Below are 23,529 nucleotides of genomic sequence, written 5' to 3' on the forward strand. Positions count from 1 at the left end.
AGAAAGCAAGCTTATACAGCATCAGCCAAAAAAAAAAAAAAAAAAAACTCCCATTTCACCCATCTATTCACTCCAAATGGTTGTCCAGCCTTAAATTTATTTAAGCTATCAACTTCCACAACAAGAGATGGAAGTTTGTTCCAGCAATCAGCTACCTGCTGGCTAAAGGCAAATTTCTGTACATCTATTCTGCAACTGTCTTTCCTCAATTTGAATTTATGCCCCCTCAAGGGCTAAATCTGAGGAAGGGGAAGAATCCCATCAGCATTGCACTTGCTCAAACCATTCAAAGCCTTATACACCTCAATCAGATCAATCTCACTGGTGTCTAGTCTCCAGATGCTGCAATTTGCAGAACTTAATCCTCTCTTGGTAAGAGCACTCCTTTGTTTCCCTCACCAATCTTGTTGCCCTTCTTTGTACTCATTCTAGCAACTCTAGATCCTTCCTAAAATTAGGCCTCCAGACCTGTACACAGTATTCAAGGTGTGGCCTACTGCTTTGTACAACGGGATAATCACCTCCTTGTCCCTGCTAGCAAAATTCCTATATATCATTGAAAAGACTCCATGACCTGCTCTGGTAGCCCGTCTGCTCAGTGAACTTCATATCCGACTGCACGATCACCCCAGGTCTCTTTCACTCTTCACTTCCCTGAGTGTAGTACCACACAGTTGGTATGTTTCTCTTGGGTTACTGCTACCCATATGCAGTACTTTACACAACATATGTGTAGATTTACCGATGATCAAATGTAAAAATAATAACTGCTCAAAGGAGCTTCCACTTAAATTTATGATAAAATGTTTGAAATCTGATTGCTGACAAATAAATGATAAAACTGATATTAAATTAGGAATTAACATAAAACAATACCCAAAATTCTGGGATATTGGGGTACATGCCACTGTAAGCTGCCTTTCAGCTCTTAACAGAGTGTGGTTTAAGAGCCAATACCCATCTTAACCCAAACTGTAGTGGAGGGTCAATTAAAAAGAAAATAATGACAATATTTCATATTTTCTTAATGAACTGCAGTACTTATTGTATGTACTGTTTAATTTTGAATCATTGTGTTTTACACTCATTTTCAAATTAATAAAAAAAATTAATTCTGCTGAAAATGGAAAAAAAATTTTAAATATAAAATAGACATATCAGTCTCTTAGTCTCTTCCATTTTCCACTTTATTTCTTATTATGTATTTATATTTCTTCTTATTATGTATATAAATATTATCAAAAAAATTATATACATGCAGTACTACTGCATTTCAAACTACATATCTTGCTTCGCACGGTATAGTGACCTCAAGGCCACTACACCATGTGAAGTGACAATTATCAGGTTTTGTTTTCCCATCTTTACTATATGAAAATAATAAATATTTCAAAATCAACTAGGGTAGGACCGTATAAGTTAATTGAAATAGTGGAAGAAATAAAACAAATAACTGGAAACTATAAACAAACACTGCTATGGCAACTGTCAGTACCATGCTACTCTTCAAGAAAAAAAGCAAAATAATTGCAAAACTGGTGATAGGTCATCTGATAATTCTTGCACATAATTTCTACATGAAAACTGGAAAAATCACTTCAGTAACTATTGCAGCAAAAGTTTGACTATATTTAGGAAGGTAAGAAAACTTTAATGTTGGTAGGTTATTTCTGAGGATCATCTGTCAGGTGACCTACCATGGGGTTAATCTCAGACAATCAGCTCCTCCTCAGGATTTGCACATACATAATTTCAATTCAATCCAATTGGAATCCACATCAACACATTCAAGCAGTGCCTCCATTGTCGTCCAATTTTGGATCCAGATAACAAAGGCTCGACACAATCAGACTTAGTATTAGTAGTGGCAAATGATGCAAGAAAGAAAACTTTCTACAGCATTAGTGAAAAGTTCAGGTCATAACATATAATTATCCTCTGGTATCACAAGAATTTTACACTACAGTGCATTAGAATGAAATTTGAAATTTAATATACATAACTACATGGTTAAATGTTTTGAAGTACTATTCTCTTGATGACCAATGAAAAATAAAAATTAAATAACAAGAAGAATTTCAAAACTACTGGCCATCTAATTACCTGTTAGTGTAAACTAAATTCCATTCTAATGTATTAGTGTAAACTAAATTCCATTCTAATGTAATAGTGTAAAATTCCTCAAAACTGCATGTCTCAATTATCAGACATAGGTATAAAAATTAACACTTTTGCTGCTGGCTTTTCCAACAACAATTTCTGCCCTTTTCAATCCCAGGTTGAAATCGGGATTGAAAAGGGCAGAAACATTTTTGGGCTTTCTTCTCACTATGACTGAATTAATCAGCTTCTGGTGAAGATTGCCTGACAAAAATATCTGGTTTTTCTTTTGTCAGATTGGAAGAAAAAGTTCTAAAAGTAGGGTGGTTCCCCCTCCAAGAGGATTAAAATTCCAAAGCTGCATACTTGTGTTCAGGAAGCAGTGAACATGTTAATTAGGTGATTTCAAATCAGAAATGTTAAATAAACATCTATTCTCAGGAAATATGATGCTATGAGCATTTCAAGTTGCAAATTCCTCCACTCAAGCAGCAGGATTAGTTCATCTGATCAGTTACAATACTCAAAACTGAGAGTTGCAGCAGATTGAATGAATATAGAATCTAAATAGCATGCCTTTCATGTGGTTGTGTTTAGCTGTTTGTAAAACTGTTGTGACAAGTTCTTTTGTGATTATCTATGATCATAATGTTTACAAATGAAGAATTATGCAGATATTCAATTCATTTGTGGATTAGCAATAAACCGGAACAGCAGCAGCTACAGAATGTTGGAAATAGTTTCCTAACTGAAGAGCTCCAACAAACAGGTATTCAGCAAAGTACACCAACAGCTGAGAGAAACATAATCTTTTTAAAACTACCAAAAGAATGTCCACCAAACAAGAAGTGGCAGAGTAGGAAAACACACTGCACATGGCAGAATGTGGTCCAAGGAAAATATCACTGAAGAATTTTCCATAAAACTAGTCCATCTCCAATACAGATCTGACAAACTGTGTATGCATCACATGAAATTCTATTCATATCACTTCCAGCCTGTTCATGCTCTTCAGCTTTTGCATACTGCCAGCTTCAAAAGCTTATTTTATTTTCCAATTAAGTGCAATTTAAATGAGATAGAATCAGTAACAGGCATAATTCTCATTTCTGATTAAAGTACAATATTCATAATACTATGAAAACAAAATTTAAACAACAATTTTCAATGAACATTTGGTAACAACTGGAAAAAAACCATCAGTTAGTGACAAACATTTGATTGTCACCTATTAATGCAATGTCTTAGTTTATGAACTACTGCCTCTACTAGAAGGCATGCTTCTGTAGACACGATTAATGTGGCTTACACATGATATAAACCATTATGTTAATGGTTGGAAACCACAAATCTGGCCACTAAGGTTATTAGATCTTAAACTATTTGAATTCTTCATGTGGAAAAAAAATAAAGGTGTACCATCAGAAATCACAGAACTTTTGCATTAAGTCATGGATGCTGCTTCTTGCACACAGGAAAATGTTGAAAGTATTCAAAAGGTAAAAATCTGTTTGGAGACCTGCAAGGCTATGCACAGAAATGGAGGAGTCCAATTTGAATAGACTATGAATTCCTGTGTGTTACTTTATATTTATCCACTTTCCAGAATATAACCAAGTGTTGGTTGGTTGAAATGTTGAAATACGTTGAAATGTTTACAGCTCTGTAATGTTTGAGAATGAGATACATGTTCATATAAAATTTTTGATTCAAAATTATCCAATTAAAAATCACCTGAAGTTTGCTTATTGTTTTGCAGAACATGTTATATAATTGTAGGTACATTTTTATCAAATTACCTGAAATTTATAAAAAGTATTCAGATCTGTCTCTTTACTCATTGTCATGCACAGTCAATAACAAGTTACAGGATCATCTCTTCTAGAACTGAAGCAGTGCATTAAAAAATCATTAGAAAAAGATATTTAGAAATATATTTGGGAAGGGGGGAAGTATTTTTAAATTTCTAACTTACTCTGAGGTCCATCATGCACAATAGCAAATATATTTACTAATAAAGTGATCCCATAAAAAAATGGAAGTGATTTTAAGCCTGGTTCCAGTGGTTTTTCCTGAAAAAAAATAAAAAAATAAATAAAATAAAATAATAATTTGATACTCTTCTATCAAAAGATTGAAAAATTAATAAAATTTTTAAAGTAGCTCTCAAAACCATAAAATAAAGAGAAAGAAAAAATGGTATAGTAGCCTATCAGCTATAAATGCTAAAAACAACATCTAGTTGTGTAAAAAATTAAAATAAAAACAAGTTTTACATTAGATGGTAAACTCTTCTCTACATTACATTTTGCTATCATGCTGTTTTAGGAATGCTCTGTTTCTTCCAGTAACAGCAATAGGCTAGGACTTATACTTACTTTATAAAAATCATGGAATAATCATTATCCATGAGTTGACCTAAAATTACTAATATTGTTTTAAACTGAATAATATCATCAAAGGAGACATATTCATTCAAAATTCTGCTTGTTTCAGGACTACTGGCTCCTCAAGAGAGCAGGTGGAGTCAATTATCAACCTTGTCTCAAATATGCCCAAGACTATCACCATAACTGGAGGAAACAAAGTATTCCAAAGACAGAAAAATCTAATGCAGAAAAAGCATTTATTATTTAATTATCTCAATGCCTGCACTGAAATAAAAACCAGCTCCTTTATGAATTTGCTGTATCAGGCAAACACCTCAGCAGTGAAGGTTATACACACACATATAACTTTCATTGCATGTTAAACCAAAAGTTTTTCTTTCACATGCTGCTTGGCTTTTTAGAGGTGAATACAAGGGAAAGGTGTTAGTGAGATGTATGTCAAAAATAGATAGATGAGATTGGGGGGAAAACAAGAAGGACATGGGAATATAACTTATATTTTCCCATAAAGTTTAATTACAGTAACACTGTTTCAGTTAACGCTATGGTTTTCCAAAAACAGAACTACAACATTAAGTAAGGACTCTCATATACACCAATCTGGCTGGAAATCTTTCAGGTACTCATTTTTGGAACTACAGTCTACTATGCACAGTAAGCTGTCTTGTTGCCCTATGTCATATTATAAAATATATTCTTGGTAGATGTGTTAAGAGACCAATCCAATTGGTCTTTCGTCACTGACTGATGTATTCAATCATTGGTATTTTAATCATTGGCATTAGTTTTCTCGAGAAAGTGTGTGCTTTTTTTTTTTTTTTTTTTGAGTTATTTTGGTCAGGGAGCTGCTGCAGATATTCTAATTACTGCTGTGGTTTTTCAAACTGTAGAATCCTTAAATGAAATATCTGCATATTCTTCATTAGTGAATGTTACATTCAGTGAATCACAAAAGGATATGCTAGGGCATTGTTTGCAAAAAACTAAACAGCAAGGTGGCAGGCACACTACTGCCCAATTAACTAAGTGCTGTTAACTGATTAAACAAACTGACTCAATATTTAGACAGGGTGGGGAAAATAGCAAGGGAAACTCACAGTTTGAAAACTTGATATGCTCATAGCTCTGCAATGCCTAACAACAGAATACATGTTCATGCAGTATTTTTGTTCACCTTATTAACAATCTCCTATAGCTTGACTACTGTTTCCCAAAACCCTGTATACATAAGCTAAAAGTAACTTATGTTAGTTATAAAGAAGTAACAAGAATTTTACTTAATTATATACTAATTTAAACAAAATATATTTGTACACTTTAAAATCCCATACCTTCTTTAAAATTCCTCGCTGTATTCCAGAAAAGATGACAAGTGAGACGATTCCAGACAGCAGGGGAGAACTAAACCACGAGGCCACTAAAAAGAATTATCCTTCATTGAACTGCAATTCAAAAACAGAAGCACCTACAAAATATTTTTTTAACATTTCAAAGAATAGCAATCAAGTTTCTTTAAACTTTTATACACCCATGTGAACTGCTGGCTTTAACAATTTATTAAAAATGAAAAGTGAAGGTTTAATTTTCAATTTCTTGGATTACACACTATAACATAACCAGTTGCAATGAGTGCTTGGCAGGGCAGAGAAAACTATTCAGCAGCATACCACTATAATCATTCATCCCAAAAGTATTTTCAAATAGCAGACTCTAAAAGCCTAATTTCTTAAGGCTCAGTAAAGTAGATTAATCAAAACTTTGTGATTGGAGAGAATTATATATTAATTTTCAAAAGCAGCAAAAAAATGGACACATTTTAAGTTTTGAATAACAATTGATTATATTACCCAATGGAAACTTTTATCTCACAGCATTTCCAACATGTTTTAGCACTCAATGGTACTTCTCTGATAAGGCACTATTATTTACTCTATGTAACTTGTGATACATAGAGTAAATATCATGGGTAGGGTTAGCATGCTAACTCTTTCATGAAACACAAAGTACAGAAACATATCCAGTGGAAGAGATCAGCTAAGGCAATTTTTTTTAAGAGGAAAGTGAGTAATTTAGCTGCTTGTGATTTGAAATTTAAAACATGTTTTATCAGATGGCCATTGTGATCTTGAAAATTTCAAAATAAAATGCTTTAAAATCAGCTATAGTTTAAAAAATAAAGAACATGTCCTACATGACTAATAATATAATAATGCTGTGATAGATAATGAATATAATGACTGTCTGCCCAACATCATCATGTATCATTATTTTAGAGCACATGGTTAAGTGCAGTGAAAACTTCTTGATTCTATGCTCAAGAATGGGTTGGGTTTTACTTTGTTACTTTACCTATTTTTTTTTTTTTTTTTTCAACTGCTGCTATAGCATCAGTATTTTAAATTATATGCCTACACAAAATGGAATATTTATCACAATATACCTGTAAACATTCATTATTAAAAAAAAAGGAAGCAAAATTTAGAACTAACTGCTCTGCAGGCATCATAATCCACAGATCATGATGCCTGCCCTTTTTATTTTTACCTACCCTTTCCCTTGTTATCATGTAGGCAGTCACCAATAAAGACATTCTTTCCCACTTTTTCTTCCCTAATGTTTCCTTAATTCTACTGATTCACTTTCCACTTGATCTGCCTCTGGTGGTCCTATTATGACTCACTTCTGCTTCAAATATGTTTAATGTTTTACCATATCTCTCTCTCTTCTCTCATCCTTAGGCCCATACCACTTTGCTTCACTTACCCTTGACTGGATATTTGCTACCAAAAGGTTTTTGATAACAGTTACATTTTATTTTTCTTAAACTCTCATTTCTGAACATTCTGATGTATTTGATTAATTCCTTTATTTCTTACCAAGCTCTCAGCTCCATAACTTAAAACAGGCTTAAAAGTTATAAACAGCTAATTTCACTTTTGTTCTAAGTGAATCTGTTTAACTGTCTTCTTACATGTCCTGCTTTAATTATTATGCTATTTATTTCCATGTCTAATCTTATGTTTGTTATTTGGTTTTTAGGAGCATTAGCAACTAAGGCCATATTGCTTCGGGATATGCGGTGGTCATTCCCTGACCTTTCCACATAGTCCGTATTTGGTGGTGACCGGCTCGAACCCCGGTCTAATCAAGAAACGTGTGCTACGCACCGCGGCTCCTTCCCACCTGGCTATGGAGGCGCCTCTAATCTTATGTCTTCAGTAAAGACTGTTCCTCAAGACAAAAAAATTACTAATATTCCCATTTTTTGTTATTCAGGCTACACTCTACCTTTTCCTATCTCTCTCAACTTTCATAGCTTTTGTTTTTGTGTAACAAATTTTCATGTGAAATTGTCTATAATCTTCATTAAAGTGTGGTTGCAGGATGGTAAGTGGCCTTCATGTTGTTTTTGTTGTGGAGTGGATCTCTTTGGGTTGTGGGGGCCATATGCTTGCACTGCTGAAGGTGAGTGTGTCACTCTGGTTTCTTATTTTATTTGAACATTGGGGTGTCTTAGTATACAGGTAATACCTAACATTTCCTTTTTCATAACTTTATCTAATTTATTCAGAGATTCCTGAAGATCTTGTAGGATACTTTTTTTTTTTTTTTTGGTAGTTGTTGGCGCATCGGCTTCTGTGGCCATAATGCACCTCTCAAGGTTTTTGCAGTACTTTGATCCAAGCCCGAGGCGGGATTCGAACCCGCGACCTTTGGGTTGCCAGGCAGGCACTTTACCCACCCGGCTAGCCCGGTCGGCTGTAGGATACTAATTAACACAATGTTATATTGACATAATAATGATACATATTTATATTTTACATCTCTCACACTAAATTTTGTCAGTAACTAACATTCTTTTTTATTTAAATGGTCCATGAAAATTATAAAAAGAAATAGCATTTCTTTTTATAATTTTTAAATAGTTACGGTGCATTATTATTATTAGCCATATGGTGCAAGGAAGCCTGAAGCTTATGCTGCACCAGCAAAAAAAAATTCCCAAGTTACCCTGAGAGAGAGAAAGAGAGAGAGAGAGAGAGAGAGAGAGAGAGAGAGAGAGAGAGAGAGAGAGAGAGAGAGAGAGAGAGTCAAAAGTAGAAAGAAATCATCAAGAAAGGGAAGAATGATGACATCCAGCTCAGGACCCTGGGTGTGCCAAGCCCATACTCACCAGATGTGACCCCCCCCCCCGGGTTAAATTCCTTAACTCCAATTCTAAAATTAAACAATTTTCGAATGCTTCCTTCAATCTTCACCAAAGATCTGTTATTTTCATATAAACTTTTTATTTTCCTTTTATTCTTGATGCCATCTCAAATTTGAGAGAGAAGATTTCTAATATTGCTTCAAATGCTTGTTCAAGATCACAAATCCTAAATATAAGTTACTGTTATGTTCCCATAACTTTTCTGTAATTTGTCTCAGTGCAAATATTTGATCCTGGCATCCCCTGATTGTCCTAAAAACTGACTGTTTTTCTCCAAGGTTACATTCAATAATAATTCTGACTCTCTTCTAGCAAGATGTCATATTGAATAGATTTTATGTGGTGCATTAAGGAATCAAATTTCTCTAACTTCCACATTCAACCCTATTCCCTTTTTACAGATTTGTACAATTAATGCTTTAGAGCAATCTTCTGAAAGTTAACCTTCTTTTCTTCATCTCAAGTGATGTTAACAACAGGTATGGTATTTAACCTTTGAGCAAAAAAGTTTTCTATATTTAATAGCAAATCACAGAGTCATCTAGTGTCATCTAAATGATTTTCATCTTACAAAAGCAGCAGCATATGGCATCCTATAAAAATAACAGAAGAATTTATCTCCTTGATGGAAAAATAAAAAAATAAGAAAAGATCCTTAGATATATACAGATGTTTTTGAAAGGTCCCACCACTGTGGAAGCATGTTCTACTAAGCACAGGGATGATAAAAGTTCATACAGCCATTATGTGCAGAAATGCTTCCCTTCAGAGTCACAGCCGGTTTCTTTTTTTTTTTTTTTTTTTTTTTTTTTTTACAAAGAGCGAAGGTATATATACTTATTAGTGAGTATGATGATAGGTAAATATGAAATATTTGCATACTGGACACCCCTGTACATGCATACAAATTTTAGAGCGAATCCATCTATTTCTCCTGAAGTTACCTGTAAGTGTCAGCATTCCTGTTGTTATTTTTAATCCATATACAGCAGAATCTCGATTTACCAGGATCGGATAACCAGGACACTTAACGACTCCAAATTAAAACAAAAATCAACCAGAAATCATAAAATTCAAGTAATAACTAGAATAGGTATAAACAGATGTTTTGCAAGTCGTAAATAAGCAGTGTTATAAATCGTTATTTAGAGATTAGCGTGCCTATTAACTTGCAATCTCTGCTGTCTTCACACCCTCCACTTAAAAAAAAAGAGACCAAATGTTTAGTTTGTTTTAGTGCGTTGTGTCGATTGTTGTGTAAATATATATATATATATATATATTTTTTTTTTGTTTAGAAATCGCAAAAATGACGGGCAAACGCAAGAGTTGTGCTTTCAATTAAACAAAAACTTGAAATCATTCAAAAGTTTGAAAAACGGTGCAGCTGTTAAATCTCTAATGAATCTTTCTAATGTTGGTGACCAAACCATATGCAACATTGTAAAAAATAAAGGGAAGCATCGTATTGGATACGCGAGTAGTGCGTAATAAGTTTTTTCATTTTTTATCTATCGCCCTAGTTTTTACATAGGTTGCTGAACATTTTTCGATACAGTAAGTCCCCAACCAACGTAGCTTCAGACTTATTATGTTATATATATATATATATATATTTTTTTTTATATGACTGAAGATTTCAGTGAAGGGGAGACACATTTCACCATAATAATGCAAAAACCCACAGAATTCCAGCTATCGGTATTATCACAAATGCAACAGGATCGAGTTTACTACCCATTTATAATAGATTGCGCTAACAGAAAAGCCCAAACTTGAAAACAAAAACTTGAAATCATTCAAAAGTTTGAAAACGGTGCATCTGTTAAATCTCTAATGAACCTTTCTAATGTTGGTGACCAAACCATATGCAACATTGTAAAAAATAAAGGGTTTCGCCTTTATTTTTTACAATGTTGTGAAATGAAAACCCTGTGAAATTCTTTTAAGAAAATTTAATTTTGACTGTTATCATGGTGCCGACTAAGAAAATAAGTGACAGTGGTACTAGTAAATCTATCAAGAAAAGGAAAGAGATCGAGTTGGATCAGAAAATTAAAATAATAAGGATGTATAAAAATGACCAAACATTAACAAGTATCACGCGGAATTCAAATTTGTCAAAGGCAACAGTGAACACAATAAAGGAGAAAGACAGAATATGAGAAGCAGTGAAGCAATCAGCACCAATGAAGTCAACTATAATAAACAAGACTACGAAATACATACCAGTTTTTACAGTACAATAACATGCGTGTTTTCTTCCTTTTATGTTTTCTTTTCTTACGTGCCACTCGAGTTACTTCACCATCATCCCCAGTTAAAGTTTTTAATTGCACTAATTAAAAATATATACCGATAATTATATTTCTTCATTCTTCTGAGAATATTATGTGGTTTTTGTAATTTTGGCATATCAGGGATATAGCAGCAATATTTTATTAGTCATACCCGAGTTACGTAAAACTTGACTTACGTAAAAAGTCCCGGAACGTATCTCTTGCATATGTCGGAGACACTGTATTTTTGGATTAACCAGGAAATTGATTATCAGGGAATTTTTTTTTTACCATCTATCCCATAAAATTGAGAGTCTACTGTATTACTTTTTTTTACCTTGATCTGAATAATCAATGCACCCACATTAAAATGGCAGACATTCATTCTATTTATGGCTGAGTGAATGGAAACAGCAGTAAAGCAAAGAATTTCTACTAGAACACGTTTCCACAGTGATGACATTCAGCCAGGATACTTTTGCAAGAGATAAAAATACTTTTATCTCTTGTATCTGTAAAAATACAGATACTTTTGCAGAGATAAAAATACAGTTAATATCTTCAAGAAACAGGATCCGTTTTGTCTGTTACCACTGACTGGTAAGAATTGGAACTGTTTAAAACACTTTAGAGGAACAGGTGGAGGATACAATCAAACCATTTCAAACACTTGCTCTGATGTTGATGAAGGAAGTTTTCATTAATTATTATAGTGTACATTAAATAATTTAATAAAAAAAGCTTTTAACTTGGCAGAAGTCCTGACTTCCACTCTATGACAGGGGAAAGAAAGAAAAGAAAAGAAAAGAAAAAAGAAAAAATTATTTTTTTATTACTTAAATTATGTATAATTTTTTCTTACTTACCTATCATTCCCAATGCATTCCACTTAATTCCATCAAAACCACGTGCAACAAGGGTAATTCCTAACATTGCACCAACAATACTGTGTGTTCCTGATACAGGCAAGCGGAAGAAGGTAGCCACTATGGTCCACACAGCACTACCTATAATTAAACATAATTATTTCTTAAATATCTAACACACTTAGCCTGGTTATATTTTTCAAAATGATTACATGTTTCCACAGTTCGTGAATTTTTTTCCCGCTAACTATAGTAGGCATTGTAAGAATATACACATTATTTATCCATCGTAACTCATTTATTTATTTTAAATTCTGATAATCAAAGTGGTTGTATGGAGGTGTTTATTGTAGCAGTGAAAGAGTGATGCTGATACAAAGAGAGACCAATGTTCAATGTACAGATAACATTACTTCAGTCAATAAGTAAGACAGGTAAATTTTTTAAATTTGAATCATTTGCATTTATGTGCGAATAATTCACATTTGCATTTCATTTCTATCAGATGTTTACAGCTTTTTGCAATGATGAGTGTTGTGTGACGTTCATTGCAAGTATACAACTTTGTATTTTTTTTAAGGCAGTGTAGCATCAAATAATATAATTTCAGGGCATTTAACACTGAAAGTAATGAAGTCTTGTGTTCTGGTCAAACCATGTAACTTTGTCGTCATTAATATTAATGTATATGTATAAACATGTACATACATGTCTGTGATTGCCTCAGATGAAGGGGAACAGTGATACAATCCACAGAAACATCCCAGTCAGGTAATTATACCTTTCAATTTATTTATAAACACAGATATCTGAATGTGGGTATCAGTCATAGCATCAGTCCCCACTGCTACAACAAAAGCCCTACAAATTAGTTGAGAGCACCTCCTTTATTTACTAGTTTTCAACATACATGATTTTGTTCAGATAACATATAAAATGAAAATATTTCTCATTTTCTGATTTTTTTCCTTCTCATTTATGAATGTTTCTTATTTTCTCATTTCAGAAAAAGAAGGGGGGTCACACAATTCCCGGTTCTACAATGCTAAAGTGAGAAAACCTGTATAAAGTGTGGTTTCCAACTTAGAACCTAACATTTTTCAAACTTGAATTTCACCTCTTGTCTTTTATAATGGGTACACTTGTATGAGGAAGATTAAATGTGCAGCTGATTTCCTTGTTTGACAGGCCAGATTCACTAACTAGAAAAGAACAATGACCATAAACAGCTAGCTAACCACAGACATCATCTGCTATAATTGTGGCAAGAATTGAGTCAACATGGACCAGCATCCCCGTGGCACACTTCTGACATCTTGTCCAGCCCATGCCATGATAAATCCAAGCTGTTGTAATGGCTACAGAAAACCAACTTGTTATTAGATAGGTACCTAATAAAGTGGTCACTGAGAATATTTTTTCTTAAATGTTTACAACCATCACCATCTCACCTTTTGGTTAGCAATAAGTAGTTTTTATATAGTCAAATCCTATTACAATAATTATTGTTTTAATGAAAATTTTACTATTATAAAAATATTTCCAGGTCCCAAATAGTGCTTTGCAGTCCCATTTAAACAAAATACAGACAACTCTCAGTTTATAAACGAGTTCCATTCCAAGATGTTGTTCGTTATGTGTATCTTTCATTCCTGCACTTTTACAATACATATTGTGTAAGTTAGCAGCCATTTTAAAGCATTAAAACCACACAATAAACATCAAATGGTCTATACAATACGTTTTATTATAATGTATGTATGCATTATGGTTTATCGTATATGATACATAACGTAAAATAAAATAAGAAAAGAATAAAAAAACAAGATAACGTACTTGTTAATTTTAATTAAAAACATTGAGTTGCAAAATAGAAATAAAGAAAATGAGTACAGTACTAACATAATATATGTACTATACATATGTATTCAACTTTTACTCATCAATATCTTCATCAGAGTTCAATGTTTTCCACATAAGTGACACTAGGTGCAGATGAGGTAGATGGAAGGATGTCGGATAATACAGCTGGGTTTTCGACTTTTTTAAAATATGTTTTTATAGAAGATTGCACAGTTAGTTTCTTTTTTTCTTCAAAAATCTCACTGTAGCATGCTAGATAGTCATAAATGCCTCTTTTCACTTTTGCAATTCTTTTCATATTTGCATCTTCTTCTTCAAAGATTGCCAATCCCTCAGAAATTGATTTAAAAACTGCAGCCATTTTCTCCCACGAGAAAACATTCTACACTGCATGGCATGTAAACCAACGTTTTTTTTTTACTGGCTAGGTTAGTTTTATTAACCAAGAACAGTTCAGTATAATTATCATATAATAATTGTCTGATAATTATTGTAATAAATACATTTTTTAAAATGTTTATTTATTTAAATCTTACAGTTATGTTCACTATATGTTTGGAATTTCATTTTATAAGGAACTCTATCTATTGCCGACTTTAAGAAATTCTGAATGAATTGTGACTTTCATTATAGCGAAAGTTCATAAATAGAACATTCGTAAACCGAGAGTTGCCTGTAGTTGTGACAAAAAATTAAGTATGGAAAATTATTTTCATACATGCCCTTTGAATCAAATTTATTTCGTTTTTAAATAAATAAAACTGCATGTGAAAATAATTAATGGTTATTGTAGGAATGAATAAACTCTAGTTTAGTGTAATAGCCGTGCCACATTCTCTGGAATACTACATCAAGTACATCCCATATTATAAATATGGCTAAATATTTTTAAAAATATGGAAAAAGAATTGAGTATCCCCTCTACTGTTATATTTTCCACATTCCTCAATGAACATGTTAAAATCCAATGATTCTTCACCCCAAATGATAAAACATACTAACACATTTTCATAAAATAATAATAATAAATAAATAATGGTTCTTTTAAAATAATTCTAAGTGATCTTCACTAGAAAATTTCAGTACAACAAAATGATTACGGATCCTAGAGAAATTCATTACAACAGGATTTTGTGTACTTGTTTATGACACCAAGTACAGTAGGGCCCCATTCATACAATGGGTTAGGTTCCAGACCTCCACAAAAAGTGGAAAATAGCCTATTTTCACCCCCCCCCAATTGCGAATGCATATAAAAGCCTAATAACATGTTTACACCATCATATGTTATAAATAGACTGAATCACCAACATTAAAATGGTGCTGGATGCCCTTCTCACACTTGACTGCTGAGCACGGCATGCTGAAAACACCAAAAAAAAAAAAAAAAAAAAAACACAAGCGCTGAACATAATGATCATGGATATAATTGAAACTGTTGCATTAGCAGAATGCCAAAAAGCGGTGCCCTGCTGTACACAAAACCCTTAAATAAAAAGTTATTATTACCGATGTGAAATATATAAATACTGAGACATCTGTCATAAGGATTATGTTTTCAAAAAAAAATAATAATAATAAAACAAAATAAAATACAGTAATCACAAAACTGATATAATCATAGCTTCAATGTAGGAGAAGAGGATACAGTGCAGACTTACTTTAAATCTCAACGAAACAAATGAATTAAAAATTATCCAATCTTTAAAAATGTTTAAATGCATGAATGTTTCTCGACTTACTAAAACATTTATTTATTACTACTTACCTATAAGAGCTGACAAATTACCAAGCATCAATTCCTTTTCATAAGTGTTATACATATTTACATCAAAAATTCCTTTTCTTACAGTATCAGACACTTTGTAACCTGGGTTGGGGAGGAAAAAGATGTCTTTTGTACTGCAATATTTTTAATAATTTTACAGGATTACTTAAGTTTAAGAAATACAGATAAAAATGTTAAATATGGTGTTTTAATTATAATTCAAAACATTCTTGAACATAAGAGAATATAAAAATCAATACTGCCTGTGGGTTAATATTTCGGAAGTTCACAATAAATGTTTCTTAAAGTCCATGGTCTTAATGCCTGTTTGTGTGGCTAATGCTAGATACAAGGGTGTTTTTGAAAGGTCTTGTCAAACTTCAGAAGTGTAAAGAAAAAAGTTCACATGAACACAGATCTAAAAATACTTTTTCTTTTTTTTTTCCCCCTTATAGAGTGAAAGTAAAAATGCCAGTTAAATTTTTTTTATTAACCTAATTATGCATACTATAGGTGACTGAAGAGAGCTATCTTTTTTGTCTACATCAGAGAATCATTTGAAATGGCCTCCTTCAGCAGCCAATATATACCTCAGAGCATTTTCTCCTAGATTGTCAAATGTGTTTGACAATTCCTAGAGTGTTCCAAATTGTTTGACAATTCCTAGCTTTCCAAATTGTTTGACAATCATCCACAATCTGTTCTCAGAGAACCTGTAAATTATGCTAGGGTAACATAAACAAGAGCCTTGAGGTATCTCCATAACAAGAAATCCAGTGGATTTAAATTGGAAGAGCATGCAGGCCACACAGTTGGTGCACCGCTGCCAGTCCAATGACAAGGATACTGATTATAAAGAAATTCTTGAGTGGTGGCACTAAAACGTGCTGGTACCCCATCATGCCTGAACTACATCTAATGGAACGTTTCCAATTGAACTTCTTACAACAAAACAGGTAATTTCTCCTCCAAGAAATACCTACAAGTTTAGTCACTGTGCAGAGGTTGCAAAAAAATGGAGCAATTAAGTAGTCACCAATAATACCAGCTCAAATGTTCCAACAAAACTGCTACTGATGCCAAGACTTGCTGATAATGTGAGGATTTTCTCGTGCCCAATGATGATGGATGTGAAAATTCATAATGACATTTCTTCTGAATTGCGTTCAATGTGCTGCTCCAAAAGCCATTGACAAAATATGACTCAGAGATGAAAATAATTTTGTGAAAGGGTCTATACTCACAGCATGTGATATGGCTAGAGTTGCTGTTCATGAAGAATATTCCTTATAGTTGAATGTACAACACCTAACACAGTTACATTTCTTGTGCTAGTTCCAAGATCCTCTTCATATCCTCTACCTATTCCAACAAAGTGGGTGTCACACAGTTCTAGTTCTCCAATCAGCAATTACAGGTGTTAATGATCCTGTCTCTCAAAGACACCTATGGGCAATTGAAAAAACATCCCTGGCTGGATATCGTCATTCTGGAAAAGCTTTATGGTATAGAGATGCTGAGCTTCACTGTTGTTCCTATTTGCTAATTCAAAAATTAAACCAATGCCTGCCATTTTGGCATTAGTACTGTAATGCTGAAATGGCAGAATTTCAGCATTACAATAACACATAGATTTAAAATAACAACAGGAATACTGACTTACAGGTAACTTCAGGATAACTGATAAACAGAATAACTAATGACTCACTTTAAGAAAAGTTGGACTCATTCAAATTTTGAATGCACGTTGCATATGCATGCAATGATTCAAATTTACATGCATTTTACTCAGGCACAACTTTCACTTTATATCCATATGAACTATTTTCATCCCTATGTTAAGCAGAACACATGCCCTAAGTTTGATGATATCTCCAAAAACACCCTGCATAATAATCCAGGATTAAGAAATATATTGTATTTTTAGGACCATAAGATGCACTTTTTTTTCTGGAAAATGTTTCATAAATGGCTAGAGAAAGTATTGTCAGAATGTCCAGGTGGCCTTCTGAAAATGCTAGTTCTTAGTGTGTGACCAGTTCAGATCACATATAAGAGGCAACAAAAAGACAGTTGTGGAATTACACATACAGCCAATGGACATCAATTAATGCCTGCTTTATGGAATCCATACATGAGGGATTATGGGAGTTAATAAAACCCAGAAAAATGAAACAGTTGCCAAGTTTTTCAAGAAATATGGAATCGGCAGTGCTCTTGATGGCAATGAAGATGCTACACTCTTTGAAGAAAGTCATCAATAATAACAAGTGTGACAATAGCGACAACAGGTTTTTGGCATTCTACACAAATAAAAGCTTGGTTCTACATTGGCATTTTGTTTAGTAAGCAGTTGTAAATCTGTTTCTCAAATACAGTGGAACTTCTATTTAATGAATTTCTCTATATAACGAATTTTTTTGCAAAACATTGCACCTTAAAATGAAATTACATGTAAAATTAACCCCATATAGCAAAGTGTTAGTCTCTCTATAACGAATTTTTAAAAAAATTAGTAAAAGCATTTTTGAAGGTTTTCAAGCATTTACTGCTAAACAGCCGCTCAAATATATGGCCCCCTTCCCTCCGAATTGCGCATTAGCATCTGGAATTAATCATCCTTTTAGTGAATACTTGTGGCCATTGATGCCCGTAGGGCGGTCTTTGTTTCTTGTTTCATTTTTGTTACAGTTATAAAACCAAATGGGTCTCTTAAAAGTGGTCATAAACTTTACAATAAATAGAGTAGATTTGTAAATTGATGTTTCCTCAGGGGAAAACAAAATTCACTGCAGTAAACCTTTAGCGTGATGCGGCGGCAATACATAGAATAATCGGATTTTAGTTTGTTGTTGTTTGTTATTTGGTTTTTAGGAGCATTAGCAACTAAGGCCATATTGCTCCGGGTATATGCAGTGGTCATTCCCTGACCTTTCCGCATCCTCCGTATTTGGTGGTGATGGGCTCAAACCCAGGTTTAATCAAGAAGCATGTGCTTCGGATTTTAGTAACGCCTACTGAGTGACATTCGCTTCTCACCTAAACCATACTGTGTGACCTTCCTGTCAATCATTATATGATATGTCTGTTCTCACCTAACTGGACTTCCAGTAGATGGTTTTCATGAATTTTTTTTTTTTAATTTCGTTCTTTTAGAACAATTTGTCATCAATCACATAGGCACAATCACATAATTTCCTATCAATCACTTTGTGATTGATAGGAAAGATCACGTGATACTGTTGAATTGGCAAGTGAATGTCATTGAGTAGGCGGTACTAACAATTCACTATATGGCCAGCGCACAAAGTTTGCAGTGTGTGTATCAGCAAGAGCTGCATTCGAGTAATTTTTAAGATTGCGGAAACAATGTCAAAGAGAAAGTGTTTAAGTATTAATGATAAAGTAAAGATTCTTCATGATATTGCCCAGGGTTTTAAGAAAAAAGATGTTGCGGAGAAATATGGCATATCTGCAAGCAGCTTATCTATGATTTTAAAAAATCGAGAATCAATTTTAAATGCAATTGAAGGAGGAGCAGACAAGAAGCGAATTAAGTTGTGTATATACGAAGATGTTGATAAAGCTGTTCTAAAATCGGTGCAAATGATATGTGAAAAGAATATACCAATATCGGGTCCAATAATTAAGCAACAAGCTTTGAAATTTGCACGGTCCCTTGGACATACAGAATTTAATGTATGTCCAAGGGACATACATTAAATTTAAAATAAATTTAAGAAGCGCCACAGAATTGTGGAAAAGGTTATTTGTGAAGAAAGTGTTAATGTAAGCGAAGAAGACTGCAACAGTTGGAGGAACAATACCTTAAAAAAGATTTTGGAAGAATATGAACCTAAGGATGTTTTTAATGCTGATGAAATGTGTTTATTCTTTAAACATTTACCGAATAGAACACTTGCTTTTAAGGATGATAAAGGTTTTGGAGGAAAACAAAGCAAAGAAAGAATCACTGTGCTAGTTGGAGCAAATATGACAGGAAGTGAAAAATTAAGACCTTTAGTCATCGGAAAATCAAAAAACCCAAGATGCTTTAGAGGCACAAAATCTTTGGAAGTTGACTACACCTTTAATAAAAAAGCATGGATCACAAGTGATATCTTTGAAGACTGGATATTAAAACTAGACAGGCATAAAACAAAATAAAAAAGGAAAATTGTGTCGGTAACTGACAACTGCCCGGCACATCCTGGTATTTCTGCCAAACTTAAAAGTGTGAAGTTGTTGTTTTTACCACCAAACACTCCAGCCAATGGACCAAGGCAGTATTATTAAAAATTTTAAATTTCATTATCGAAAGAGAATAATAATGAAGATTGTCAATGTGTTATCAGAAAATAGGAACTTTGAGGTTACAATTAACCTTAGAGATTGCATCTCTGAACTGGCAAACGTTTGGACAAACGATGTCACTGAATACACTATTCAAAATTGTTTTTCGAAAGAGGGATTTGCATTGAATACAGAAGTCGAACAACAACTGGATGAACAAGATGAATTGCCCCTTTCACAACTGAAAAACTTTTGGACATTATTAGAATCATCTGAAAACATCGAAAATGAAATAACACTGAATAGTTATGTTTATGTAAATCAAGATCTGACTACAACAGAACATCCAAATGAAGATGAAATACTGCCGAACAGTGTTAGACGCGACCACGATCACGAAGAAATTAACGATGGCACTGAAGACACATCAGAACAACCCGCAGAAAAGCCAACTCGCGAAGAAATGATTAACTCTTTTAAAATGGTTCGTATGAGTCTACAGTTTTGTGAAAATGTTCCTGATAATGTTTTTAATGCTCTGAACAAATGTGAGGTTTTCTTTGAGAATCAGACATTTTTTAGTTGTACTGTGCAAACGAAAATTACAGATTTTTTTAATTTGTGATACTTGTCAGAAAAAATTGTGTAAACATAATTTAAATAAGTGTTTTTGAAATAAAATACATTAAAAATAAATGTAGATTCATTTTCATTTTCTAATTAAATAACAATTTTTAATAAAAAAGATATTCTCTGTATAACGAAATTTCTCTATAACGAATTTTTTTGCTGGATTTACCGAATTCGTTATAGGGAAGTTTGACTGTATATACAATAAACTGTTTTTTTCTCAAAATTTGCCGTCTAAAAACATTATGACCACCTACCTAATATGATGTTGGTCCTCCACTTGCAACCAAAACAGCTAGTACCCGGCAAGGCATGGACACCACAAGATTTCTAAATGTGTCTTGTGATATCTGGTACCAACATGTACCCAGCAGATCCTTTAACTCCTGTAAGGTCTGTGGTTGAGATGCCGCAGATCGAAGTTGCTGTTCCAACACAAACCACAGTTGCTCGATAGGACTGATGTCTGGGGAATTTGGAGGCCAAGGCAATACCTGGAAGTCTTCCTCATTCAGTGAACAAGTCTCGAACAATCCGGGCGGTGTGGCATGACGCATTATCCTGCTGAAAGACGGCACCGCCAGAGGGAAAGACCGTTGCCATGAAAGGGTGTACCTGGTCAACAATGATGCTTAGGTAGGTGGTAGACGTCAGAGTGCCCGGCACATGGGTGACTGGACCCAGGATATCCCAGCAGAACATCACCCAAAGCATGACACCGCTGCCGCCGGCTTGTTTTCATTCCACAGTGCATCTAGGCGTCATCACTTCCCTAGGTAAATGATGCACACGTACCCAGCCGTCCACATGGTCTAACAGGAAATGTGATTCATCAGACCAGACGACCTTCTTCCAATCACTCAAGGTCCAGTTTCGATGCTCGCGTGTCCATTGTAGGTGCTGTCACCGGTGAACCGTGGTTAGCATGGGCACTTGGAGCAGCTACACAGTCCCATTTTCAGCAAGGTTCAATGTACTGTGTGTTGTGACACATTACTCCCGTCATCAGCATTCCAATTACCAGCGAGTTGGGCCACAGTTGCCCTTCTGTTGGCACGTACCATCCGGGAGAGCCTTCCCTCACCTCGAGCGAAGGCTCTCCTGGATGGTACATCCGTGGCCGTCCAACACCTCGCCAGCAGTTCGTGGCTTTCCCTCCTTGGACCACTTTCGGTAGATACTAATCACAGCTGACTATCAGCACCCCACCAGCCATGCAGTTTCGGATATGCTCTGGTATAGATATTTAAGGCCACAAGGGCAGCATAGGCCAAAATGTGCCAGTTCCTATATTGTCATTGTATAATTACAGATATACGCCGATACAGTTGTCTGGCCATTACAATTTGGCCTTTGTCAAACTCATTTAAGTCCGCTGCCTTTTCCATCTGAAGAACAAGAGTAACACTGATTAACAGAACTCAGTATCAGGTGTTTTTTATACCATGTCCCGACCCGCACAGTTCGCCTGCAGTTGCTTCGATTTGCATAACAACTCGCTGGTCATAATGTTTTGGCTCATCAGTGTAAGTGCATCTTATATACCAGGAGAATATAGTAATCATGAAAACAGTCATGAATGTTTAATTATTTAATGAAGCAAAAGCAATGAATTTAAATATAAGTAACTTACCGACAAGTATGGCACCAAGAATTTCGAATATCGTAGCCAAAATACAAGCCTTTGTCAATGTTATAACTTTAGCTCCTACTGAAGTTCCAAAGGAATTGGCAACATCATTGGCACCGACGCCAAATGCCAAAAAGAAAGCCACAATAAATCCAACTACTATGATCCAAACAACTTCTGATGAGTAGGGTTCCAGCATTTCTAAAATATGCAATAAATTTCAAAAAGAATATTCCAGTCCTAATGCAAACTGTATTTTATAATATTAGTGATTTTACTCTGTATTAGATATTTACACACACACACACAGAGTTACATACATAAATGCATATATATATATATTAATTAAAATGAATAAAGTACGAATGGATAATTAGGCATAATGGTCAATGTATAGATTGTGAGTCCTATGGGAAGTAAAGTCCAGTAAAAAGAAATTAGAAGACTAGTAAAAGTGAAAACCTATACGTTACATACATTCAAAATTAAAATAAGAAAACAGACTGGCAATAAATTAGAAATTACAGATATTAATAATGTTGATATCATTGTTGGGGGGGGGGGGATTTAAAGTTTTAGAGTCAAAACTTTAAATCATTAGGGAAGAATGAGATGTTATATAGTTGTTATTAATAATTTGTGTAAATTGATTATCACTGACAACATCTTGATATGACTACAGCAATAATAATCTGTCAGGGATTACAAAGCTCAAAACTCCATACCAATGAAAAGAGTTCCAAAATTAATGTATAGTAATTAGCAAAAATGCCAGTGGTATACTGTGAATTAGAAATAGTAGTAGTATGGAGGACAGTCCCGATGCTATGTAAATAATTGTAATTTTTATTTAGCACTGTAAGTTGATTAGATTAAGATCAAGATAATCAACTAATCTAATCAGGATTAGTTGATTAGATTAAGTATTAAAATAGTAAAACTGTATTCAGTGTTCAGAAGAAAATCTTCCAATTTAAAATTGGAACTACATTGAAATAATATCTACTTCTTTACTTGAATGCTGCAATGGGCTGATGCACCCTACTAATAGGGGTTTTATTACACAGAAAAGTTACAAGTTTTTCTTCTGAACTGCTTGGCTGCTCATTTAGATTTGATACATTTATTTATTGATCAACACAATGTTGTTAATTGTGGCTCCATGTTTTCTGATGATGAAACCAAATAGTTCTGAAACTGGTCACACTGAGATTTTGACAAATAACAGGTCTGTCTACTGGGAGATGTTATTTATTTTAGATCAATCCATGGATAAATGTAATCATTTTTTAAGATGATGTAATCATCTGTCACTGTAACAGGAGGAACAATATGGTCCCTCCTGTTATTATAACTAAATAATACTTAACATTTAATTTTCAAAATGTAAGTGCAATGAAGCTCAATCCTTTCTACTTAAGTACTATTTGTAAAATATAAAGATCTACTCATACCTTTTGATAGAAAAATTATTCAGCCCGACGCTCACATCAAATTGAT

At 33.9% G+C, this 23,529-nt stretch overlaps 1 protein-coding gene across 1 annotated transcript in view; it reads right to left on the minus strand.

The window, feature by feature from the left end:
• The window catches only part of LOC150077820 (sodium-dependent phosphate transporter 1-B-like), a 166,177-nt gene that overhangs the window by 41,416 nt on the left and 101,232 nt on the right, over positions 1–23,529 (minus strand). The window contains exons 3-7 of the mRNA XM_090384282.1: positions 22,033–22,230; positions 15,477–15,578; positions 11,846–11,986; positions 5,822–5,907; positions 4,076–4,172 (exon numbers count right to left, since the gene is read on the minus strand). Of these exons, the coding sequence (XP_090240408.1) occupies positions 4,076–4,172; positions 5,822–5,907; positions 11,846–11,986; positions 15,477–15,578; positions 22,033–22,228 (622 nt within the window). The 5' untranslated portion in view covers positions 22,229–22,230. The remainder of the gene's footprint in view (positions 1–4,075; positions 4,173–5,821; positions 5,908–11,845; positions 11,987–15,476; positions 15,579–22,032; positions 22,231–23,529) is intronic.

Source organism: Mastigoproctus giganteus, chromosome 11 (genome assembly GCF_048544385.1).
Source record: "Mastigoproctus giganteus isolate SK-2022 chromosome 11, ASM4854438v1, whole genome shotgun sequence".
NCBI lineage: Eukaryota > Metazoa > Arthropoda > Arachnida > Uropygi > Thelyphonidae > Mastigoproctus > Mastigoproctus giganteus.